The sequence below is a fragment of the Mustela nivalis genome (genome assembly GCF_964662115.1).
Source record: "Mustela nivalis genome assembly, chromosome: 8".
NCBI classification, from domain to species: Eukaryota; Metazoa; Chordata; class Mammalia; order Carnivora; family Mustelidae; genus Mustela; species Mustela nivalis.
This window is the reverse complement of record NC_139027.1, coordinates 117,141,148-117,168,550: the sequence shown is the minus strand read 5'-3', so window position 1 is coordinate 117,168,550 and position 27,403 is coordinate 117,141,148. Positions and strand designations below refer to the sequence as shown.

The window sequence follows — 27,403 nt, the reverse complement described above, 5'->3', positions numbered from 1 at the left end:
AGGCTTTGGAGTGAGCTCTAGCAGAAGACAGAGGGTAGAGAAAGGAAGAGGAACCTTAGACCTGTGAAGTAAGATAGAATCTGGATATAGAAAGACAGAAGTCTCCCCATGCCACAATTCCTCACTTTGTCCCCCAGCAAGGTGCAAGAGGCAAAGATCCAGCTGAGGACATGATGTTGACATATTTAATAGACTTAATTTTTGAAACAGTTTTACATTTAGAGTAAAATTGTGACAATAGTACAGAGTTCCAATATACAGCTGCACACAGCTTCCTCTCTTATTAATATCTGACAGTAGCATGGTGTATCTGTGATAATGAACCATTATTATTAACCAAAGTCCATAGTATATTTAGATTTTTGTCTTATCTTGGGTCTTTATAACAAAACAGCATAAACTGGAAGCCTTGAAACAACAGGAACTTATTTCTCACAGTCCTGGAGGCTGGAAGTCTGAGATCAGGGTAGCCATGATAGCTGGATTGTGATGAGAAGTTTCTTTGTGGTTGTGGACTGTGTACAGCTTGCATTCTCATGTGTGGGTGGGGTGATCTGGCTGTCTGGCCCCTTTTCATGAAGGCATTGGTCCCATTCATGAGGACTCCACCCTGAAGACCTCATTACTTACCAAAGCTCCCACCTCCAAATCCCATCACAGTGGGAATCAGATTTCAACACATGAACTTTGGAGAGACAGAAACATTCACTCCAAAAGAGATTTCCTTGGTTTTTACACTTTCTGTTCCAGAATTCCACTCAGGATACCACATTATATTTATTTGTCCTGTCTCGTTAGGCTTTTCTCATCCATTACAACTTCTCCAACTTTCCTTGATGGTGATGGCCTGACAGTTTTGAGGAGTGTTGCTCAGGTATATGGTGGAAGGTGGGAATGGTGGGCTTGGGGAGGAAGGTCACAGAAGAAAAATGCCACTCTTACCACATTATATCATGGAGCACAAACCACGTGAACTCATGGCAAACTCATGATCACCCGGCTGAACTGTATGTGTCGGATGTCCCCTCTGTAGTTCTTCCTTTTTCCTCCTTTCCATTCTGTCCTCTTGGAAGAGAGTCACAACAAGCAGCTTGTCCTTAATGAGTGGGAAGTTAGGGTCCCCCTCCTGAAGGTGAAGTATCTAGTTGAATCATTTGGGACTTTATGCACAGGCTATTTTTTCTTCTCCTCAATTTATTAATTTATTTAATTACTTATATATATCAATATGGGCTCAAAGATTTATTTATATATGGGGTTATAATCAGTTTTAGTCATTTAGCAGCTATAACAAAACATCCCAGACTAGTGGCTAGTAAACAAAAGAAAGTTCTTGCTCATAGTTGAGGAGGCTGGAGTCTGAGATCATGGAGCCAGCGTGGTTGGGAGAGGGCCCTCACAGATTTCTCCCTGTGTCTTCACATGGCCGAAGTGACTGGGGAGCCCTGGGGTGGGGGAAATATTCTGTAAGGACCAATCCCACTCATGAGGATGAAGCACTCATGACCTGCTCACCTTCCAGAGGCTTCCCCTGCCAACACCCATCACATGGGCTTGAGGATTCCAACACTCAAATTTTGCGGGGACTCGAACATTCAGACCAGAGCAGAATCAGATGTACTACTTTACTTATTTGTTGCTCAAATTGTTACACTTTGACCATTGGGAGCTCTTCCAGAAGGTCCCTGTACCTGTTTGACAGACTCCAATCAGTGGGCTATCTGTTTGTTTTTGCAGATCACTTGTTCACTTTCTGAAGGATATGACATTCTGATAGAACTTTTAAACACAAAGAAGAGAGAGTAGTATTTAGTGAAATAGTTTTAGGTACATGTACCAGTGCTGAATGAAGTGAAATAGTATTTTAAAATCCAAAATCTGACAGAAACTAGTGTTTTCAATGATGTATTCACCAACTTATGTTTTAAAAATGCAGTGGCCTAACACATGGCTGTCATTCTGACAACTGAGGATGCAGACAGTCCCTTCTCTGTCAGAGTCCACATCCTATTTGAGGATGAGACAAGCACACACAGGAGGTTCTCAGCTTGCGTGGTGCTGACATGCACGAATGTCAGTTGCCACAGGTCTGTTAAATACCAACAGTCCCCCAAAACATGGTTTCAGTTTCATTTGCCATGGAGGAATTTTCCATGAGGTATAAACTTTGCCGCCAGCTCTTCCTCAGGCCACAGATATCTATGTAACTAACAGGTGCTCATCATGGTAAGTAAGAATCATGTCTTTCAAAGCTGGTAGCAATGATTCTCTTTGATTCTGTTACTCACTTTACCACAGACAGCAATGCAGGTGGTTGTGTTGTCTCCTGGTCTTCCAGTGAGGAACCCTGGTGCCATCGTGCAAAAGTGAATAGTGGCCAAGGGGGATTGGCACAAAGCTGAAAGTGTGATGGAGAAATGAAAAGAGATAGGACTTTAGGTGAAGTTCAAATTGAATGCAAGTGGGCTTATGAAGGCAGAACTACCAGGGGAATGGTGACAGGGGTGCTGGTCCCCAGAGTGTGGATATGCAGCCAGAGTGAAGGCAAACTTACAAGGTCACTGAGGTGGTGGTGGTGATTGGGGGAGGGAGGCAAAGGGTAAAAATGTCCAAGAGGTAATGATGCCAGCAAATATTCAAAATAATGATGTTACGTTTTCACGACATCGAAAGTGCAAGGAATGGAATTTTGGAAGCTGATCCCATTCGAGACTGGAGTGAGGTAATTCAGAAGCTGGCTCTATCTGGTCAACCATGCGATCAGAAGAAGGCCAAGTACTGTGCAAACCACTCTTGATTTGTCTTTATAACAACAAATGTTGGAGAGGATGTGGAGAAAGGGGGACCCTCTTACACTGTTGGTGGGAATGCAAGTTGGTAAGTCCACTTTGGAAAACAGTATGGAGACTCCTCAAAAAGTTAAAAATAGAGCTACCCTATGACCCAGCAACTGCACTACTGGGTATTTATCCCAGAGATACAGATGTAGTGGAAGGAAGGACCACAGGCACCCCAATGTTCATAACAGCAATGTCCACAATAGTTAAATAGTGGAAGGAGCTGAGATGCCCTTCAACAGATGAATGGATAAAGGAGATGTGGTCCATATATCCACCAGTGAGCCAACAATGATTGTGAGAAGGAGCAGCAGGAACTGTGGGCAGGTGGGGCTCTGGGGAAGCAAGGCATTTGGGCAGAGTTGTGGAAGCTTCTAGTTTTTCCTTGTTATAGGTTGGGCCCCTCAGGGAAGGAAGGGGGCAGCAGAGACTGAGAGTAGCATGTAGTAGGGGAGGAAGGAAGGAGCTTTGGGACCCATGTTCACAGTTAATTATCTGTTCATCATTCTAGATAGTTCCCCATGTGTCTCCTATGTCATCAGTACTATTTTCTTCCTGGGACATCTGTTTTGAGAGGACTGGCAACCTGCTTAGGACTCTGCCACCTCAGCCTTCCTCCGTAAGTCCTGATCCCCCTTCCCCATACACTCTTGTCTGTCCCACAGAGGGTCAGGCAGGAACCATCCTCAGAGTAGCCATCTGGTACCTGTCAGCATTCTCTTAGATGTGGAGTCCTTACTCAAATAATTTAGAGATGGTCTCCAAGGGTTCTTCCCACCCAGCTGCCTCTTATTCAGCCTCTTCGTCCACTTCTTTCCCAGAAGCCCTAGGACTCTGTGTGCATTTCCTGACAGTCTTTGATGCCACCCACCTCCTACAGGCCCCCACATACTTCTTGGGAGTTGGACACTTCTCAGAGAGAACCCAGAGATTCCTGAGGGTGTGGAGAGAGGTGTATTACCTACTCTTTACTCCAGGTGGTGCTGACACTCTGTGACCTGTGGGGTGCCCCCCTTCCTGACCTGACTCCTCTGGGACTGAAATTTGCTTGCCCTCCCTGTCCCACAACTTACAGTCAGGCCCTCACTTCCTGTGGGCATAGATGGCAGAGACAGTGATGAGCAGCAGCAGCTTTGGGCCCAGGGTGAGAGCCACCAGCAGTAGAATAGACAGCTCTGGGTCTGGAAATGAAGGAACAGGAGGCACCATCAGGGTAGGCATCTAGGTTCTATTCCCAGGGGCCTCGATTTACATCATTCAAGGTGACTCAAACTTATTAATGTTCTGGAGGTCATTAATATCCTCCCCTGTGATCAGACTCAAGGCAGAATTTGGGGTAAGAACTTCTTCATCTCACTCACTCCTTTCTCACTGCCAGGTGAACTTGAGGGAAAAGGTGGGAAGAACGAAGACTCAGGAATGTGCAAGTTTGGTTTACTGAATTGGTCCTCACACCCTGTGGGGCAAGTCATAGAGCCTCTTTTTGATGAGCCAACAGTCTCACTGTTTACAGACGGTGGACAGATGAGTTGGTTCAGACCCAAGGAAACCCCTCACTTCTGGCCTGCAGGATGACTCTGAGACCTTGTCTTTGGACCAGGACAAAGCCAAACTCTCTGGGCCATAGGGACAAATGTCTGCCTGGCCTCACATGGAGTGAGAACAGATGTCACGGTCAGTGAGAGGCAAGGCTGCCCTGCTTTGCTCCATGCACACAGTTTGACAACTCCCATGTACAGAGGTGAGGAGGGAGTCCTCAGGTTGACCTGACTTCAGGAGACCTGCTGGATGGACAATACCCTGGGGAGGCAAGGGAATGCGGTCTAGTGCTCAGGAGAGTTTAAAACACCATCCAGACCATCTGGACCCCAATGCCACTGTCAGTTGACGTCTTTCTGTTAGACAAAGATGTTGGATCTGTACATACAGTTTCAGATTCTTTGCCTTTTTACAATGACTGTTTTTAAAAAATATTTACACAAAGAAATTAAAATGATTTTTGAAATATGTGGAATAATTTTAAAGAAGGAGCAGAGAGCTCACCATATTTGCTCCTGGCATGTTAAGAAGATGGCAGGTCTCAGCTGGGGGTTGGGGTGTGCTGGACTTTTTCTCTGTTGAAAGGGCTGTATTGCCCATGTTTGTACCTGCTTCTAGAGGGCAGCCTCTAGCAGATGACTGGAGGAAGTGGGGATACAGAGACTTAGCCAATTCTCTCCATTTAATATACTCAAAAAGAGCATCCAGCAAGCCAGCTTTCTGTCTGAGGCCGAGTCTTGTTGTGTACTGCATTGTTTTTAACATCTTCCTTTGCCAGTCCTGCCTCCTTCCCTTTCTCACAAACGTGGATTGGCATCACTCCACAGAGAGTGAGTCTGCTTCCCAGGGCAGCTGGCAGGCAGAGTTTATCTGGGAGGGGTCTGGATTGCCAGCTCTAATGAGCACAGTTGGACATGGGTCCCTACCAGTTGGCTGGCCAAAAAGTCCCCAGTCCTGATGAGCAGTAGAGCAGGGTAAGTCCTAGTTTTCCCTGGCTGGAACCTCACTGTGGTGACCTGGGCTGGTATAAGCAGAGGAGCGGTGTACTCTGGCAATATGGAAATGAGTCGATCATTATAAGAACTACAGGTTGGGTGGCTATTGCTGGGCATCAGTCCTTCGCAGGAAGACAATACAATGTGAAGACCAATTGATCACACATGAAAAGATTTTTTGTGAATGTCAGAGGACTTCCAGGCAATATTGTAGACTCCTAAATCCTAGGGCTGAAGGGCAGAAAAAGCTTGAGGACATAATTGGGTCCAATATAATCATAAAAGCATCAGTGCTACAGAGAGGATTGAATTCTCAGCTACAGTGCACCTGTTCTGCCAAAATAGGGCTGTGATGGGAAATATGAGAGAGAGAGATACTGAATTTTAGGATAGGGACATTGGGGCCAAGGCATTCAAAGCCCACAAGGCACTATTTGACTGGTAAAGACAAGGCAGCAGCTTAGTTACTCATCTTGGAATATAACCTCTTAACTCAAAGAAAAAAACAATAAAAGGACAGTAAATTCTATGGAAAACTGGTTCTCAGTAGTCCTTGGAGAACAATGCCCAAACTGTGAAATTTCTTAGAGAAATTTTATGATTTAAGAGAAAAATCATAAAATACAAATGCACAATTTCCTATGCCATTGCCCCCCGCCCCTCATCAGCCACAGGAAAGGGCAGGAGAAACAGATAAGGGCAGGTAGCCAAGGAGTCTGAGAATTATTTGGAAATCCCATCAGCAATATTAAATCCAGCTTAAATTAGAAAATATTGGAAATGTGTCCTGTGGTCAGAAAGGGATTTCAAAGTATGCCTGGGTGGCTCAGTGGGTTTGGCCGCTGTCTTTGGCTCAGGTCATGATCTCAGGGTCCTGGGATCAAGTCCCGCATTGGGCTCTCTGCTCAGCAGGGAGCCTGCTTCCTCCTCTCTCTCTCTGCTTGCCTCTCTGCCTACTTGTGCTCTCTCTCTGTCAAATAAATAAATAAATAAAAATCTTTTAAAAACACGGGGCCCCTGGGTGGCTCAGTGGGTTAAGCCTCTGCCTTCGGCTCAGGTCATGATCCCAGGGTCATGGGATCGAGCCCCGCATTGGGCTTTCTGCTCAGCAGGGAACCTGCTTCCTCCTCTCTCTCTGCCTGCTTCTCTGCCTACTTGTGATCTCCGTCTGTCAAATTAATAAATAAAATCTTTAAAAAAAATAAAAAAATTAAAAAAAAACCCAAGAGGGTTGACGCAGAACCCCCAGAGTCTGTGAATATGGTATCTTACACTGCAAGAGGGACTGCATGGTAATTAGCTAGGGTCTTGAATGGATCATTATCTTGGACTATGGGAATTGGAGCCAACTTAATCACAGAGACACTTACAAGTGAAGGAGGGAGGCAGGAGAATGGGAGCAAGAGGTGTGATGACCACAGCAGAGGTCATGCATCTGGGGGCCTTGGCAGGAGGAGTGGAGCTACTTCTAGGAGTTGGAACAACAAGGACACAGACTCTCCCCCAGTGTCCCCAGAAGTAATGAAGTTCTGCCATCCTGTTTTAGACTTTCCACCTCTAGAAATGGGAGATAATGAATGTGTGTTGTTTTAAGCTACTAACTGTGTGCTAATTATTATAGCAGCAATAAAAACCCAATACAGGGAGGCATGGACATTTTAAAAGGACAGATGTGAATAAAAGGGTCAGGCACAATTTAAAATGCATTACTCTGGGGGGAAGGTAAAAAGGAAGGAAGAGGTGCTGTTTCAAAATTGAGTGGTGAAGAGACAAAGAAAAAATGGGGATGGCAAACTTGGGGTCCTGAAAGAACCAGAAAGATCACGGGACTTGGAACCTCTCCCCCACTGTCCAAGCCAACCAACCAATCCCAAGGCCCAGTAACATATGTGGTCACGCTATACTGAGAGAAGGGAAGTCCATTAAGATAGAAGTATTGTGAAATAACCTCAATACCATAAACATGAACAAAAAGATGTACTTCATTACACCACACCCCTATAGACCCAGGATGGCAGTGGCTGGAGTCTTGAGACAGCCAGGGAAGGTGGCATCTTGGTGCAGCAGTGTCACATAGACATCTTACTCTTGACTCCAGCCTACCAACCCAGACACTCCTAGTATCCATTTCCAGCCTTAAGACACTAGCAACGTTACTAGTACAGGCACACTGGAAACACCAGACATAATGGCCATAGCTTGAGCCTCAGTGCACAACCAAAGACTAAAACCCAAACCCTAGCTGATCCAGACAAGATGGTGTGTACTCATTTCTCCCCGCTCTCCTAATTCAGTATAAGCCTGATCCCTGGAAATCACATACTTCAAGCACAGGAGGACTCTGAAAGGTGGAAGAGGAAGCCAGGTGGGCTAGGTGTCTGTGGACTGGAGGAGGAACACAGCATCAGGCAACATGGCTCCATACTCCCGTGTCCCCAGGCACAAAAGGAGGCCCAGGAGTGTCATTCGAACAAAGAAAAATCTAGACTCAATAATCTCAGTTCTCATTTCAAAAAATGTGGAGGAGCAAAATAAGCAGAAGGGGGGGAAAAGAGAAGAAAAAACATAAAATAGAAAAGAAAAGCAATAGAGAAAATCCCTGAAACAAAAGTGGATTCTTTGAAAAAACTGGCAAAATCAAAATACTTTTAGCATTTCCAACAACAAACACTATGAGAAATGATACATTTCCCATATGAAGAATGAAATGGGATATCACTACAGATCCTACAAACATCAAGGATAGCAAGGTGATATCATGAGCAACTCTATGGGCAGAAATTTGGACCAAAGAAAAGAAATGGCCCAAATTCCTCAAAAGCACAGCTTGCCATGAGCATCCAATATGAAATGAAGAATTTGAGTAGCCGTTCAGATTCTTTTCAGATCAACAAAAAAAATTGTGGAGTCGCAGGTGTTTCATAGGAAAATTCTTTCAAGCATTTACAGGTGAATGAAAACCAAGTTAGGTGCACAAAGTAAAGTTATTGTAGAAGTTTTGGGAACTCTGAATATATATTCCATTTATTCCATAGTCCATGAGGGAATTATTGTTAATTTTATGAAATGTATAATTGTATTGATTTTGTGGAAAAATCAATGTCATTAATCACATGGCTACACAATTGTGGACTCCATTTGCAGCTGGATGTGCATGCATGACTAAGTCATCAGTGGACACAATGATGCAACTTTTGCATACTTCTAGTTTTAAGAGATATTTGCTGCCATTATGATGAAAGCATCTACAAGGGATAAAAACCACAACTAGGTAAGAAAGAACAAGAGCGGGGGGTGGGGGTGGCTGGTCTGGCACAGTGATGTAATCACTGTCAGGAGAAGAAGCAGGAGGGAGGCAGGACCCTAACAATAAGATCATCTCCCTCCCTCTCTTCTTTCTTTCTCTATTGCATATTTATGTTGAAAGATCTATAAATGTAAGTACCAAGTCTTACCATTGATCATCTTGGAGTGTGGGTTTTGGGCGAAGGAAGCTCACACCAAAATTCTAGTTTTAATCTATAGACTTCTGGATTATTCTATTATAAGCATGAAAATTACTACTTTTCACATAATAAAGGGTAAAATTTAAATGCCAGATCACGTGGCACAAGGCTCACCAGAGTTTCCATCTGTGCACTGGTCTTTTCGGTGGGCAGAAGTCTCCAGTATATGGCTTTTGCTGACTACCCGCTGGCCATCATGCTTCACCTTGCACGTGAGCACCATCTCCTCTGTGTGGGCAGAGAAATTGACCAGGAGCCAGCTCATCCAGTTAAAGGTCCCATCCTTGTTCTCTATGATGCTTGAGGCTGTTTCTGTTCGGGCCATGTTTCCATTCTCCAGCCAGGTCAGTTGTAGGCGCTGAGGGTAGAACTTCTTCGCTTGGCAGGTGACCTTCACCTGGTCCTCTGCAATGCATTGCTGGGAAACAATCAAGGTGGGTGGAACTGAAACAGCACAGGGCAGAATCGCTCACCTTATGGAACAGATGGACCATGGGGAGGGGCTCCAGAACTTAGCTAACCCCACACAGCAAGGGAGTCACCCAGAACAGGGCTAGGCATACAGCTGGTGCTCCAACACTGAGGGTAGTCTTTTTATATGAATGAAATCCCTAAGCACAGTGCCCAGCACACAGTAGGTGCTCAAGGTTTGATGGCTCCTGATAAGCTAAGAATGAGTGAAATCAAGATACTCAGCCCCACACATACAGTTGGAATAGAATAACTGTAGCAAAACAAATGACCTCACCAAGCACAAGGTGGCGTGGAGTACAGCAGGTGCTCAATAATTGGAATTGCTACTGTAAAGTAAAGGAAACTACCGAGAGCAATGCTTGATACATGGTAGGTGTTCACCACCCAGTGGCCATGGAAACAGTAGGAGGTGATGGCACATCTAGGTTCAGGTGACCTGGAGGGTCTGCCAGGGGTCAGACTCCAGGGAACAGAGGGCTTGGGGCAGGGAGCGGAGGAGGGACAGGCTCGGAGACTTGGGGGCCAGACCCGGGCTGGGGCTGGTGGGGAGGGGCATCTACCTCGGAGGACCTCAGACAGGTTGGCAGTCCCACGAAGAGGAGGGCCCCCCTGCAGGGTCACGTGGGTCACCTCGCAGATGACCTGGGAGCGAACGTCCCCCGGGGCCAGCACCAGCCTGGTTGTGCTGGAGATACTGTAGGACGTTCTGTCTCCGTCTTGGTCCACGCTGGTCCGGGAGGCTGCCAGCTCATTCCTGTTTCTGAACCATCTCAGGGTGATGTTTCTGGGGGAGAAGCCGTGGGACTTGCAGGTGAAGTTCACTGTCTGCCCTGGCAAGGCCCTGACCACCGGGCCCGACACCACGGGGGGAGAGGGTTTGGCTATAAGAAGAGCAGTTGTGAACAGTAAGCATGACTGTGGTCATCAGTGCTCAGGATACCTTGAGGTGCTGTGGAGAACCGCCACCCTCAGCGTGCAGAGCACAGTATCCTCTCCTCCTCGTACAGAGGAGGCCCTGAGGTTCCAGAGCTGAACTCTGAGTCAGGGGCAGGGCCCAGGTGCAGTTCCAGACCTGAGTTTAAGTCCCCCTCTCTCTTCTCTGCCAGGCGACTTCCCACCAATCTGGGCACAGGAAGGACGTTTCTAATGGGTCTGACTGTTGCATCAACTGTTCCTATCTGCCTCCCTGCAAACCTCACTGAGGTCAGGGAGTGTGTGCAGCAGTCCGTGCAGGGAAACAGGGGCAGAGCTGGACCCCCATAGAAGCCGGAATCAGGCTGGCCAGCTGACCGCAGGTCTGGCCGGGGCACAGCCTGGCTCCCATTCTGTGAAATGGGACACCAAGCATTTCTCCTTCCTGGGTTGCAGGGAGGGGCAAATAAAAGAATGCTAGCAGGTTTGTTTAGAATTTATCACTGAAAACGCATATCGAAAGGAGGAGATAATTCAGAAGGTGGCTGAGTAACCCCAGCCTCACTGTAACGTTAAGATCCCCCTCTGAATATTCATCCAAAACCCTCATAAGTGTTAGCCCTCTTGTCCCTGTTTGGGGTCATAGGTATGGAAATTATTCCCCAACATCTTACCTGCACAAATAAAGACAACTTTGGGAGGAAACTTCCCCCTGGGTGGTCTCTGTCTTTCTCTCACCAAGGAACCTTTCCCCTAACCTACTTTAGGTTCAGGTACGAAGGAGCTGCTTCTTACTCCTCATTGTATCCCAGGGGGACTTCTGTGGCCTCCAGCCTTCTCTTCCACAAAAGAGCAAGAGTCCCACCCTCTTGAGCCCAACAGTGACCGCCCCCCACCTCTTCCCTTGAAGATTCTCCATTGCAAGTAATTATGGGGAGAGAAGTCCCTCGGGGTGCCCAGACCTGGTGACTATTTAACAACAGAGGGAAGATGTGTGTTCCCAAAGCTGAGTTTAGAACATGAACTCTTGCTCATGGAGCTGAAACACCCTCCAGGAAAGCGCCTCCCCTGCACCCTCATTCTGCAGAGCCAGGAATGGGGTGCCCTGTGAGGCTGGCACTGTCCAGTGCCTCTGTTTTGTCCAGGTCATTGCCCCAGGCTGCTCAGTGAAGGAGCAACATCACACAACTGGGGAAAGACTCCGGATGCTCTTACATGTGAGAAGCCGTGTCCTCCAGGAATAGGCTCGACACTTCATGAGATGTTTGTGTATCTGTCTGATCTGGGGGTGCAAAGTAACAACACCCTGTCTCATAACTCTTTTTAAAAATTTATTTATTTCTCAACAGAAAATGAAAACACTTGCAGAAAGGAGGAGGAGTGCCCCATCTCTTATCCTGGACAAAGTCCTACAAAAAAGGCCAAGTACCGACTAATTGAATAGCCTTGTTTTACACATTTGGTACATTCTTTTTTTTTTTTTAATGTGTAAGTTTGTTTGTTTGTTTTTAAATTTTTTAAATTTATTTTCAGCGTAACAGTATTCATTGTTTTTTGCACCACACCCAGTGCTCCATGCAATCTGTGTCTCATAACTTTTTAAAATGCTTACTACTGAAAAAGACCAACAACATAAGATTTTCAAGGAGGTCTGAATTTTCTCCTACTTTGACTAGCACAGTGAGTGTGCAGAGAACAAGGCTGTGAATCTTGATGCTTGGGTTCAATCTTAGCTCCTGTGCCTGCTTAGGTCAGGTCCCCTGAGCCTCAGTGTCCTCATCTGTAAAAGGGCAGAGATGGGTTCTACTTGCTATCTCTGGTAAGAGGAGCACCTGCCACAATGAAGACATGGGTTTGGCCTGCCACCTGCCCTTTCCCCTCTGTCTTTACCCATTCTCAACCAGGGCACCACCTGTGTGGGCAGCTTGGGGAAGAGGAAGGAGCGCTCTTCCAGGAGGAACAGACCTGTCCAGTGCTAGTGCTGGTGCCCAGGCAAGGGACGTAAGACAGGGAAGTCCTATAATGTCTGCACAGTCATAATAAAGCCACCTGTCCAAGTCCAGGGGGGTGTGGGGAGACTCAGTCACTATGAAGTCAGTCCCTGAATTGCATGAAGCTTTTCTGGACAGACCTACAACAAATGCCCAGCCTCTGGCATCTTCTCCTTCCGGGGCTGTCAGAGTAGACAGCCAGCCTGTGCCTCTTCTCACTGTGATCTTGCTGAAGCTGAAAGAAAAAAGTCATTGTCCCACCTCCCTACCCTGGGTGCATATGTCCACACTGGAAGGGAAGGGAGTGTAAGCTTCATGATAGAGGGCACTTTGCCTGTTTTGTTGCCTGCTGCTCCAGGGCATCTAAAACAAAGTCAGCACAGCAGATGCTCAGTAAGTGCTGAGTGGAGAGAAACCTGGCCATCTGGGAGGGAGTGCTCTCTGGAGACAGGGTGAGCTTGGGCCTTATGACTTGGAAAGCCCCTCAGACTCTCAGTCCCTCATCCCTGGAACCAGAGAGCTGGTCAGGATTGGAAAAGGGAGCTATGGAGTCTGTAGACAAGAGTTCTGGATTTTCCCATCATTTTCTAGCCATGTGGCCTTGAGAAAATAGCATGACCTCTCTCGGCCTCAGCTTCCCTGATCCATGGAAGTGGCTGAAGTCAGGGGCACTCACCACAACACCTGATTCTTAGCTGTCAGACAATCTTATTGACCTATTGTCACAACCAAGGGATGGCAGAGGCCCACATCATACTCACTGCTCACGGTGACCTGAGTGCCTGGTCCAGACTTAATCTCTACATCAGGGTACCCTTTCTGGAACTTCACACAGTAGTAGGTTCCGGTGTCTGCTGGGGTGATGTTACTGATGCGAATGGAAAAGTCCGTGTTGTTTCTCCTTGTGGTGTCTGAAATATTTGTCACTCGGGGGAAGTGGCCTCCTTTGAAACTGAAGATTAACTTCCGGCCTGGCCCTGTCCCCCTGAACCACTCAACCTTCCCCAAGGGGAGCAGGGAAGTTATGGTGCAGTGCAAAGTGGCTGTATGTCCGGCTATGATAGACACTAACTTCTCAGGTTGGATCACCTGCAGCTCTGCCTCACCGGCCGCACCTGGAGGGAAAACAGAGCAGTCATTTACTCATCCTTATGTGATCCTGTGTGTTTTCTCAAATGTTGATTCACAACAGCTCATTGACTGAGTGTGCACTGGGAGTGGACCTTGAGATGTACGTGGCATGTAGCCCTCACCACAGATAGATGAAACTCTATCACAAATGTGGAAATAAGACACAGAGACTCAGTGATGTCACACACTGCAGGTTTGAGTGCCCTGATTGGAGCTGGAGTCGCTCTCTGAAAGTTTCATGCTTCACCAAATGTTTCTGGTTGTCCACTTTCTGGCCTCATGGAGTGTTGCTCTTTCTGATCCTTGTATTCAGTGGGACCATGAGACTTCTTTAGACCACTGTGTGTGAGCTAAAGGAAGGGATGTGTTTTCTGGGCTGTGCATTGAACTTCAGGAACCTCTGTGGATTAACTTCCTTCTTCCATATGCATGTGCCCATGCTGGAGTCTGTTGATCAGTCTGGATACTTGAGTGACAGTGATGACAGAGCTTTTGACAAAAAATGAACAGGTAGTTTAAATGAGAGGTAAAAGAGAGTTTCAAATCCCTGTGTCCCCCCAACTGCAATCATATTATATCCGCTTCTAAATGCTGCTATAGCAAATTATTAAAAAAAATGTAATGTCTGAAAACTGCATAAATGTACTGTTTTATAATTCTGGATCAGGAATCCAAAATTGCTGTTGCTGGACTAAGACCAAGGGTCAACCAAGCTGCATTTCCTCTGGAGGTCTATCCCTTGCCTTTCCAAATTCGAGAAGCTACTGACATTCCTTTTCTCATGGTTCCCATCTTCCCATCACCCAAATTCTCACCTCTATTGTCACTTATCCTTTTCTAACTTTGACTTTCCTGCTTCCTTTTTATGAAGATCCTTGTGAACATATTGAGACCGCTTTGATAATCTAGGATAATCTTTAGGTCAAGAGTCTTAAGTCAACCATTTTTGCAAATCTCTTCTGTCATGTAAGAGAAAACGGTTCACAGGTTCTGGGTATTAGAATATGGACCTCTTGGGGGGGGGCATTGTTTCATTGACCGGATGTCTCCCCAGACATTATGGAAACCAGAAACTGTAAAACAAACAAATCCTTTGTCTAGGCCATTATTACAGAGGCTGAATGAGTAGGTAACTTACTGGAATCTCTAAGAAGAAATATTGAAGAAGTGAACTAGTGCAAGAGTTTGTGAAATTAAACTAGAAATCAATAACAGAAGAATAAAATGAATATTCTCAAATATATTGACATAAAACAATCAAAAGGCCCAAGAAAGAATCGCAGGGAAATTAGAGAACATATTGATTTGAATGAAAATGGAAACACAACATACCCAAATCTGCAGTCTGTGGTGAAAGCTGTGCTAGAGTTAAATTTATAGCTGTAATGCCTACATTAAAGAACAATCACAAATCTATTAACAACCATACACATTAAGAAATCAGACAAAGAAGAGAAAAATAAATCCCAATCCCAAAGCTAGCAGAATGAAGGAAATAAAAAGACTAGTATAGAGTTGAAAGAAAATGTTAATAGAAAAACAACAGAGAATATAAAAAAGCCCAAGAATAGTTCTTCAGAAAAAAAAATATGATTCACAAAACTTTAGCTAGATTGACTAACAGAAAAAAAAAAGACAGAGAGAGAAGACTTCATGAACTAATATCAGAAACAAGAGAAAGATTTTACTAGCCATTTTTATAGCAATAAAGGGGATTCTAAATGAGTACATAGAAAATTGCACACCAATAAATTGAATAACCTAGATTAAATGGAGAAATTTCTAGACACACACAATTTATGAAGACTGAATTATAAAGACATAGAAAATATGAATAGAATATCACTGGTAAGATTATTGAATCAATAATCAAAAAATTCCCAACAAAGAAAAGTCCAGGACTATGTAGCTTTACTGGTGAATTCTTAAAATTTTTATTTTTTAAAAAAACTTCATTTATTTATTTTAGAGAGACAGAAAGAGAGAGGGAGTGGTGGGGGGGGGAGAAGAGGGAGAGGGACAAGCCAACTCTGCACTGAGCATGGAACCTGACTTGGGGTACAATTCCACAACCCTGAGATCAGCCAAAATCAAGAATAAGATCCTCAACTGAGGATATCTGAATGACTCAGTCATTCAGATATCACCCTGCCAAACTTTTAAAGAAAAACTAACACTAATCCTCTCCAAACTACTCCAAAAAATTTAAAGATTTAGGAAAACTCCTAGGTCATTTCGAGTCTTTTTGAGACTCATTCTAGGGCAGCAAAGAATACAAAAAATACCAGCAAAGATACCACAGGCAACAAAGAAACTACAAGAAAACTACATACCAGTATCTTATCTGAATACGGATGCAACAATGTTCAACAAAACATCAGCTAACCAAACTCCATAGCATATTAAAGAATTATACACAATAATCAAGTGGGATTTCTTCCTGGAATGCAAGAATGATTCAACAAAGGAAAACCAGATAGGGTAATAGGACACATTTATAGAACAAAGAAAAAATTACCATGGTCATCTCATTTGATGCAGAAAAATCACTTGACAAAAGTCAACATTTTTCATGATTAAAAACAATAAACTAGGAAGAGATGGAAACTTACACAAAATGAGAAAGTCATATGATAAAACTAGAACTACCTCATTCTTGATGATGAAAGTCTGAAAGTTTTTTCTCTAAGATCAGGAACAAGGCAAGGAAGCCCACTTTGACCACTTCTATTCAACACAATACTGGAAATTCTAGAAAATGCAATAGTCAAGAAAAATAAACAGTACTTAAGTTGCAAAGGAATAAGTAAAACTCTCTCTCTTTGCACATGACATGATTTCATGGGAAACGATCCTAAAGATTTCACACATAAAAGTAAACTGTTAGAGTTAGTAATTAATTAATTTATTTTTAAATTAATTTTTTATTTTTTATAAACATATTTTTATCCCCCGGGGTACAGGTCTGTGAATCACCAGGTTTACACAAGTAATAAATTCAGTTAGTTTGTTTTATATAAAATCAACAGTCAAAATCAGATGCATTTCTACACAGTAGTGATGAACAACTCAAAAAGGAAATTCAGCAAGCAATTCCACTTACACTAACATAAAAAGTATAAAGCACTTAGGAGTAAATTTCTGCATGGAAATGAAAGACTTGTACACTAGAAAGTGCAAAACATTGCTGAAAGAAATGAAAGAAGACATAATTAAGTGGAAAAACATCCCCCATTAGTGACTGGAAGATTTTACATTGCTAACTTGTCAATGCTACCTAGAGCAACCTACACATTCAATGCAAGCACTTCCAAAATCCCCAGGGCATTTTTTAAAAATAAATAGAAAAGTCCATTTTGAAATTCATATGCAATCTCAAGCGACCCCAAATCACCAAACAATCTTGGAAAGAACATATTTGGAGAATTCACACTTCTTGATTTGAAAACCTACTACCAAGTATAATAATGAATACTGTGAAATGACCATAAAATAGAGATATAGAGCAATGGAATAGAATAAGAGAGCCTAGTAATAAACCCTCACACATAAGATCAAAAGATTTTCAACAAAGGTGCTTACCTTTCAATGGGGATGGGAGGAAGAACAGTCTTTTCAGCATAAACTGCTGGGAAAACTGAATATCTACATGCGAAGAATAAAGTTGAACCCTCACTTTATATAGAAAAATGAACTCAAATTGGATGAAGGGACCTAAATATAAAAGTTAAACTATAAAATTCTGAGGAAAATAATTTAGGCAAAACTCATGATACTGGATTTGGCAATGACTTCTTGGACATCACACCAACAGCACACATAACAAAATAAAAATATAGAAATTGGACTTTGTCATAATTAAAGACTTTTGTGCAGAGGAGGGCAATATCAAAAGTGAAAGGCAACTCAGAGAATGGGAGAAAATATTTGCAAAGCATATATCTCATAAAGGATTATTAACAAGCATATAAAAAGAACTCCTGCAGCCTTCTTTTGAGGCCCATTGGCATGAAAGATTCTTCTCCATCCCTTCACTTTCAGTCTGGGTGTATCTTTAGGTTCAAAATGGGTCTCTTGTAGACAAAAAGATGGAAGACCATTCCATGCTCTTGGGTCAGAAGAATAAACATTGTTAAAATGTCTATACTGCCTCGAGCAATCTATACTTTTAATGCCATTCTGATCAAAATTCCACCAGTATTCTTCAAAGAGCTGGAGCAAATAATCCAAAAATTTGTATGGAATCAGAAGAGACCCCGAATTGCTAAGGAAATGTTGAAAAACAAAAATAAAACTGGGGGCATCACGTTACCTGATTTCAAGCTTTATTACAAAGCTGTGATCACCAAGACAGCATGGTACTGGCATAAAAACAGACACATAGACCAGTGGAACAGAGTAGAGAGCCCAGATATGGACCCTTAACTCTATGGTCAATTAATCTTCGACAAAACAGGAAAAAATATACAGTGGAAAAAAGATAGTCTCTTCAATAAATGGTGCTGGGAAAACTGGACAGCTATAAGTAGAAGAATGAAACTCGACCATTCTCTTACACCGTACACAAAGATAAACTCAAAATGGATAAAAGACATCAATGTGAGACAGGAATCCATCAGAATCCTAGAGGAGAACATAGACAGCAATCTCTTCGATATCAGCCACAGCAACTTCTTTCAAGATATGTCTCCAAAGGCAAAGGAAACAAAAGTAAAAATAAACTTTTGGGACTTCATAAAAATCAAAAGCTTCTGCACAGCAAAGGAAACAGTCAAAAAAACAAAGAGCAACCCACGGAATGGGAGAAGATATTTGCAAATGACAGTACAGACAAAAGGTTGATATCCAGGATCTATAATGAACTCCTCAAACTCAACACACATGAAACAGGCAAAAATATCAAAAAATGGGCAGAAGATATGAACAGACACTTCTCCAATGAAGATATACAAATGGCTATCAGACACATGAAAAAATGTTCATCATCACTAGCCCTCAGGGAGATTCAAATTAAAACCACATTGAGATATCACCTTACACCAGTTAGAATGGCCAACATTAACAAAACAGGAAACAACATGTGTTGGAGAGGATGTGGAGAAAGGGGAACCCTCTTACACTGTTGGTGGGAATGCAGGTTGGAGAAGCCTCTTTGGAGAACAGTGTGGAGATTCCTCAAGAAATTAAAATAGAACTTCCCTATGACCCTGCAATTGCACTCCTGGGTATTTACCCGAAAGATACAGATGTTGTGAAAAGAAGGGCCATCTGCACCCCAATGTTTATAGCAGCATTGGCCACGGTCGCCAAACTATGGAAAGAACCAAGATGCCCTTCAATGGATGAATGGATAAGGAAAATGTGGTCCATATATACTATGGAGTATTATGCCTCCATCAGAAAGGATGAATACCCAACTTTTGTAGCAACATGGACGGGACTGGAAGAGATTATGCTGAGTGAAATAAGTCAAGCAGAGAGAGTCAATTATCATATGGTTTCACTTATTTGTGGAGTATAACAAATAGCATGGAGGACAAGGGGTGTTAGAGAGGAGAAGGGAGTCGGGGTAAATTGGAAGGGGAGGTGAATCACGAGAGACTATGGACTCTGAAAAATAATCTGAGGGGTTTGAAGTGGCGGGGGGTGGGAGGTTGGGGTACCAGGTGGTGGGTATTATAGAGGGCACAGATTGCATGGAGCACTGGGTGTGGTGAAAAAATAATGAATACTGTTTTTCTGAAAATAAATTAATTAATAAAAAAAAATGGACCAAGGACTAAAGTAAACGTTTGTCCAAAGAAGGTATTCAAATAGTGAAAAAGTACATGAAAAGATATTGAACATCACTACTCATTAGAAGAATGAAAATTAGAACCACAATGAGATACCCCTTAATCCCTTAGAATGGCTTTCAAAAGCAAAACAAAACACAATAAAATACAAAAAAAAAATCAGAAAATAAGTGTTGAGTAAGTTGTGGATAAATTGAAATTCTTGGACATTGTTGGGAGAATATAAAATGATGTGACCACTGTGGAAACAGGGGTATTTTCTTTAAAATTTAATTGTATATAATTTACCATAGATTCAACAATTCTACTCTTAGGTAAATATGCCCCAATTATAAGAAGGTACTGAGATAATTGTACATCAATGTTAATAGCAGCATTACTCATGATAACTGAAAGGTAACAGAAAAAAAATAATTTCTATCAGTAGATAAATAGATAAACAAACTGTTGTATATAGATATATGCAATGGAATATTATTTAGCCTTAATAAGCAATGACAATCTGATATGTTCTATAAGGTGAATGAATAAAAAAATATCCTAAGTGAAACGAGCCAGACACAAAAGGACAGATAATATGATACCACTTATATAAAGTGCCTAGAAGAGACAAATCCATAGATAGAGAAAAGTAGACTAGGGGACCTGGGTGGCTCAATTGGTTAAGCGTCTGCCTTCCATTCAGGTCATGTCCTAGGGTCCTGGGTTAGAGCCCCATGTCTTGCTTCCTGCTCGGCGGGGAGACTGCTTATTCCTTTCCCTCTGCCTCTGCCCCCGCTTATGCTATTTGTCTCTCAAATACATAAATAAAATCTTAAAAAAAGAACTAGAATAGAGATTACCAGTGACCATGGTGGGAAGAAGGAATGGGGAATTCTTGTTTAATGTATGCAGAGTATCTGCTTAAAATGTTGAAAAAATCCCTGAAATATACAGTGGTTCTGGTTTCACAATATTGTGAATGTACTTAAGGCCACTGTATTGTAACCTTAAAAATGGTTGAAACAGTAGATTTTTACACTATGTATATTTTACACAGTAAGAATCATGTACTCAAAGAAGGTGATGGACATCTAGGTTCTTTCCATAGTTTGGCTAGACAAACCATAAGTGACTCTTAATCTCACAAAACAAACTGAGGGTTGCTGGGGGGGAGGGGGTTTGGGAGAAGGGGGTGGGATTATGGACATTGGGGAGGGTATGTGCTTTGGTGAGGGCTGTGAAATGTGTAAACCTGGTGATTCACAGACCTGTACCCCTGGGGATAAAAATATATGTTTATAAAAAATTAAAAAAAAAAAAAAGAAGGTGATGGGCCTGTGTAGAGCCTTTGAGTGCACTAAATGGCTCAAGGGAAAAGAGAAAATATTCTAGGGGCTGGTAGATTTGAGAAACCTGCCCTTGAATGGGCAGATAGAACCATGGGAGTAACCAAGCAAGGATACCAGGAGACTTCAAACTCATGTTCTGAAAAGAATTGTGGGTAGTTCTATATCTGGACAATGAGTTACACATTGAAGGGACACGAGTCACCTTCAGGCAATCATTTAACTGCAAGGGCAAGACTTTGCAGTTTTATTTCCTTGCCTCAGTGACAAGCCAGTCCCTGGAGACTGACGTCAAGAAATAAAAAATCATTTCTTCTTACTTGAAGTGTCATCAAAACCAGGCAGGGATATAAATCAGAGAAGCAGGCTGCTGGTGCATCTACACATACACCCAATGTTCTTTTCTATTTCTTAGTTACTCCTCAGGAGGAAATTTGTGGTTCACCCTTGCAGAGTGTGAGCTGGTAAAGCCCATACAATTAGTATTATTTGCAACCAAACATGCCCTAAGGAGGGCACATGCTATTATAGGCAGGTCTTGGTGTGCCAAGAACATCAGGTGCTTTGGTTTGTAAGTCTTGAGGAGAAGATTGGGGTTGGGAAGCCTAACTGCTAGGACAATAATGGGAAGACTTAAGAATGCACCATGGAGAGAGAAATGGAGGAAATATGAGAGAGAAGAGATCAGAGAGTCAAGAGGATCCAGGGAAAGGTGAAAACTCTGCCATCTGTATATCTATAATCCTCACAGTTCATCTCTGGCCCAGGCCTTGCCCCTAAACTCTGATTTTTATGTACAACCAGCCACTCAACCTTTTTCTTAAGTAGAAATAAACCTCTCAAAACAAAACAAAACAAAACAAAACAAAACCTCTCACGGCTAATATGTCTCAAACTGAACACTTTAGTTTCCCAAACATCCTTGTACTTCTCAGCTGAGGTACCTTATTCTCCTAGATGCTCAGGTCCCAAGCCCTTAGAGCCTGTCTGTCTGTCTTTCTCTCTCTCTCCCTTTCTTTCTTTCTCTCTTTTTCTTTCTTTCTAAATTATGGTATGTTAGTCACCATAACAGTACATCGTTGGTTTTTTTTTTTTATTGAGTCTTTTAAAATTGTTAACATATAGTGTATTATTTGTTTCAGGGGTACAGGTCTGTGATTCATCAGTCTTACACAATACACAGCACTCACCATAGCATATACCCTCCCCAGTGTCCACCACCCAGCCACCCTATCCCTCCCATCCCCCTCCCCTCCAGCAACCCTCAGTGTGTTTCCTGAGATTAAGAGTCTCTTATGGTTTGTCTCCCTCTCTGGTTTCATCTTGGTCCTTTGTCTTGTTTCTCAAATTCCTCATATCAGTGAGATCATATGATTGATGTAGTGTTCAATGATTCATTATTTGTGCATAACACTGAGTATTTGTTACAACGCATGCCCTCCTGAATACCCATCACTGGGCTAGCCCATCCCCCCACGCCTCTCCCTTCTGAAGCCATCAGATTGTTTCCTGGAATCCATAGTCTCTCATGGAGCCTTTCTTTCCCACCCCAATCCTATGCATTAGGAATTGTGTTGGCTTCCGTCTGCAGGCACGCACAATCTGACCTCTTTCCCATTTCTTTCCTGACTGCTATCTTGGTTAAAAGTGATTTTCCCTCTTTGCATGAATGCAGTGATCTCTTGAGGCTCTAGTTTCTTCTATTTATGCCCTGTGGTAGTCTATTCTCAATTTTGAATAATGTATAATTCATGTCAGATCATGTGACTTCTGTCTTCAAAACCTTACAATGGCAACCATTTCACTCAGAGTACAAGTCCAAATACTTAGCCCCCCCCCCCCCCCCCCCCCCCCGTGGCTCAGTTGGTTAAGCATCTGCTTTCAGCTCAGTTCATGATCCCAGGATCCTGGGATCAAGCCCCATGTCAGTCTGCCTGTTCAGTGAGGAGTCTGCTTCTTCCTCTCCCTCTTACCCCTCCACCTCCCACTTGTGGTCTCTCTCTTGCTTTCTCTCAAATAAATAAATAAAATAGTTTTTTTTTTTTTTTTAAAGTCCAAATACTAGAACAGAGCAGGAGAATTCTGCTCTCATGTTGCTCCCACGCTATTCATGAAGGCTCTTCCTTCAGAAAATCACATGGCTCACTCCCTGACCTTCTTACAATCTTTGCTCCATTCTACCTCCTCAATGAGGCCCACCTCTGCTACCTGTTTAAATACATCCTACCTGAAGATTCTCTCATTGTCCTATCCAGTCGTATTGTCATTCTTTTTTCTTAACACTCATTGCTTTCTGTATTCTATGTTATTTACTGATTTGTCATGTCTTCCTGTCCTTTCCTCCACTATGATAGAACTTCCACAAGGACAACTGCTTTGCCTCATCTGTACAGATGCAGGAATTTCCAGGTGTGTGTGGTACACGGTGGTGTTCAAGAAATTGGGAAGTTATTCCTTATGAGACCTCCTGAGGTCTGGAGGTGTCGGCTGGTACTAGATGGTGGGGATCAGGATATACAAATGTGGATGTAATTATAGATGCCAATCAGGCAGGAGTGTTCACATCTTTTATCCCCTTTTTCCCTTCCCATCCCGATCCAGCAGGGAAGGGGATCTCTAAGGTAGTAATGCACAAAGTTCTACTCATTTTACCAAGACGGAAGTTTGCTTGTCTTAAGAGCTCAGTGGAAGGTGAGCAATAAATCTCGAAAATTAGGAAAGAGGGTGAGTAGCTGAGAAGGAATCACACATCCATTCAATGTGCATTTCATGTAGACTGGACCTGATGTGAAGAGAACAATATGGAAATCATTTTTAGGAATTTCATGTGTGTGTGTGTGTGTGAGTGTGCATGCCTGGGATATGTGCCCTTCCTTACACCCACTCATATGCACAAACACACACACACACAAGTGCGTTCACAAGTATGTATAAAGTATAGCCTACCATGTTAGTATACAGATTGTTTTGAGGAGTAAATGAAATGGTAATACATGTTAAAGGCCCAGTAAAAAATTCGGCGCATGGGAAACATCATTAACAAGAGTCTGTGAATACACGCAGCACAGTGGAACTCTGGAGATCTCTGCGTGTGATGCGTGATGGCTCTTCTACTGTTTGCCTCTCTGTGTTTTCTGAAGTTTCTGCAATTGGCCTCCATGGAGGAGCCTGGAGCTGAGTGGCCTGGACATGAACCCCAGATACTCCACTGACTTAGGTAGGTGACACTGGGCTGGTTGCTCTCTCTGCCTCAGTTTCCCCATCTGTTAGTCAGGAGTACAGTTATAGCTATAGGCAGGCCTTCTGCGGAGGGTCTGGGTAGCACACCTGTGTTTACCAGGAGGCCCCAAATTCCCAGGGGCAGGGAGAGGTTGAGGAGGCAGGGAATGGGGAGTCTACACCAAGGCAACACTCACCTGTGAGTCCCAAGAGCAAAGCCAGCAGCAGGTGAGGAGGGCAGGGTCCGGAGGCAGGTGCCCACATTGTAGAGGCCTAAGGATCCCGCTCTCTGCCAATGTGTGTGCTGGGGCAATGGGGCCTCTGTTCTGTGTTCTCTGTTCTATCTGTGATAGAAGAGGAAGTGTGCATGATTCAGTAACAGGATTGTGAGGCAGCAATCTGCTTCTGGATTGTGAAACAGACGTCAGACAGAGAATGCCTCACATGGTGATAGGAGCCTCTTCTTACATTTCAGAGAGAGTGGACAGGCCCAGCAGGAATGATGTTTCCTGCCCGCCTGGGGTCTCTGCTCTCTGCACTAGACCCCTCCCCCATCTTCAGATCTTCTGGGCCATTCCACACATGGGAGCCCCAGGTCAAGAAGGATCTGCATTTGGGGGCTCTGTCTCATGTCCTGAGCCCTGGGGATGGCTGGCTTGTGGCCTCGTTCTGCACCAGTACCCACTAAGAGCTACCGAGCTGGAGGAAAGAACAGATATGCCATGGTCTGCAAAACTTTGGGACCGAGTGAGGTCTGCTCCAGAAATGACTCCCTATTCCAGCCCTTTATTGAAGGAAATGGTAAAACTTTGCTTAAATGTGCAATGCAGTGGGGACGTTAGAAGTAGTATGTGCTTGGGGTGCCTGGCTGGCTTAGTCAGTGGATGGTGTGATTCTTTAAATTGGGTTTGTGGGGGGTGCCTGGGTGGCTCAGTGGGTTAAAGTCTCTGCCTTCAGTTCAGGTCATGATCCCAGGGTCCTGGGATCTAGCCCTGCTTGGGCTCTCTGCTAGGCGGGGAGCCTGCTCCCACCCACCCCCCGCCTGCCTCTCTGCTGACTTGTGATCTCTATCTGTCAAATAAAAAATAATAATAATAAATTGTGGTTGTGGGTTCAAGCCCCAAGTTCAGTGTAGAGATTACTTAAAAATGAAATAAATTCTTAAAAAAAAAAAAGTTGTTGGATGTGTTTGCTTCCAACAAAAAGCATCATTTCCTCCATTCTTTCAGGAGAAGAAGTGGGTTCTGTGTCCCAGACATCACACTCCCAGGCATTTATCTGAGTGTAATGAAGACTACTGCCTCACAAAAACCTGTGTGTGAATGTTTAGAGCAGCTTTCTTTGTTATCGCAAAACCTGGAAATACCCAAACTGCCCAATGATAAGTGAGTGGTCAAACAAACTGTGGTGCATTCCTACAGGGAAATGCTATTCAGCAATAAAAGAAATAAACTAATCTTCATGAAATAAACTAATCTTACAGCTTGTAAGTTTCCAAAGGCATTATGTGGAGTGAACAAAATCACTCTCAAAATATCCCATACTGTGTATCTCCACTTCTACAACATTCTCGAAGTTACAGAGAACAGATCGGCATGTGCCAGAGGTTTGGGTGGTGGGGCTGGCTGTTACTAAGAGAGGCTAGCACAAGGGTAAGCTCTGCAGCCATGGAATTGTTCTGTACCCTGAATATGGTGGTGGTTACCCAAAATACACATGAGCAGATCAACACACACAAAAGCTGGGAATGTTACAAGATTGAGCTCTAAAAGCAATCTAGATTGCTTAAAAAAAAATACATCTTACATCAGCAAAATTCTTATTGCTGCTTGTATATGTTCATCAATGGAGTTCTTGTAAAATCTTTCACTCACATAAAGAATGTGATTCTCACATGTGGAATTTAAAAAGAAGCAAAACAGATGATCATAGGGGAAGGGTGAAAAAAGTAAAATAAGATGAGAACAGAGAGGAGGACAAACCATAAGAGATTTTTTTTTTAAGATTTTATTTATTTATTTGACGAGAGAAACCCAGTGAGAGGGAACACAAGCAGGGGGAGTGGGAAAGGGAGAAGCAGGCCTGCCGCCAAGCAGAAAGCCTGATGTGGAGCTTGATCCCAGGACCGTGGGATGGTGACTCCAGCCAAAGGCAGACACTTAAGGACCCCAGTACACTGGGATCATGACCCAACCCAAAGCAGATGCTTAACAACTGAGCCACCCAGGCACCCCTCATAAGAGACACTTGGTTCTAGGAAATAAACTGAGGATTGCTGGAGGGGAGGTGGGTGGGAAATGGGGTAACTGTGTGGTGAGTGTTAAGGAGGACACTTGATGTAATGAGCACTGGGTGTTGTATGCAACTGACGAATCACTAAATCCTACCTCTGAAACTAATAATTCAGTATATGTTAATAAAAAATAAAAATAAAAATAAATAATAATAAAAATTAAAAAAAGTCTCTATGAACCAAAGACTATAAAAATTTTATTTTGCTTTTTTTCTTATGGATTCTTCTAAAAGCTTTACAGTTTAAGGATTTAAATTTAGGTCTGTGATCCACATGATCATATTATATTTCTTTAGTATTTTGGTATAAAATGTACAATAATATTGCTATCAGGTAACATTATTTTCAGACAATATTAAACTTTGTGTATGTTATAAGGAAACAGTCAAGATTCTTCTTCTTGTTTTGGTTCTACTTCTTCTTCTTCTTTTACATATGAGTATCTAATTATTTCAACACCATTTGTTGAGAAAACAATCCTTCCCACATTGAATTACTCTGGCCACTTTTTAAAAAATCACTTGATTGTGGAGCATAACAAATAGCATGGAGGACAAGAGGAGTTAGAGAGGAGAAGGGAGTTGAGGGAAATTGGAAGAGGAGGTGAACCATGAGAGACTATGGACTCTGAAAAACAATCTGAGGGTTTTGAAGGGGTGGGGGGGGTGGGAGGTTGGGGGATCCAGGTGGTGGATATTGGAGAGGGCACGGATTGCATGGAGCACTGGGTGTGATGCAAAAATAATGAATACTGTTATGCTGAAAAAACAAAAAATTAAAAAAATCTCTTGACCAAATGCATATTATGTATGGGTCTATTTCTTTTTTTTCCCCCTATGCCAGGACAAATTTTATTTGTAAAATATTAAAAAAATTTTTTTACTATCAAAGTTGACATACAGTGCTATGCTAGTTTTAGGTTCACAACATAATAATTTAAGAATTATATGCATTATGCAATGCTCACAGCACAGGAAGTGTAGTCTCCAGCTGTCGCCATACAATGTTATTCCAATTCTGTTTACTGTATTCCCCTGTGCTGTACTTTCATCCCTGTGACTTACAGGTAGGATAGCTTTGACAGAGATAGACAAGTAGCTAAAGGGCAATAAGACCCCATGAAAAGAATGGCAATAAGATCCACACATTAATGGAGTGGTTTGCTGTATGGCAAAGGCGGGTGGCTGTGCTGATCAGTGGGTACTGGATAATTTATCCCAATGGGGGAAAAAAATAAAAGATTGCTACCATTTATAACACATGCACACAGAAACACACACATGCACACATGTACACACACATGCAGCTCAGAAAAATAAAGCAAGGTCAAAGGTCTATAGAAAGAGCAAAGCTTCATCAAAATTAAAAGATGTGGTCCATATA

At 43.0% G+C, this 27,403-nt stretch overlaps 1 protein-coding gene across 1 annotated transcript; it reads right to left on the bottom strand.

The window, feature by feature from the left end:
* Window positions 1–171: 171 nt before the first annotated feature.
* On the bottom strand, window positions 172–24,075 carry LOC309871510 (signal-regulatory protein beta-1-like). Its single transcript, XM_082744603.1, has 6 exons — window positions 23,925–24,075; window positions 13,016–13,369; window positions 9,912–10,232; window positions 8,992–9,321; window positions 3,911–4,018; window positions 172–2,398 (listed from the first exon to the last, which is right to left on the bottom strand). Exons 1-5 carry the CDS (start codon window positions 23,989–23,991, stop codon window positions 3,921–3,923), a joined length of 1,170 nt encoding a protein of 389 aa, XP_082600729.1. The 5' UTR covers window positions 23,992–24,075; the 3' UTR covers window positions 172–2,398; window positions 3,911–3,920.
* Between the last annotated feature and the right edge of the window lie 3,328 nt (window positions 24,076–27,403).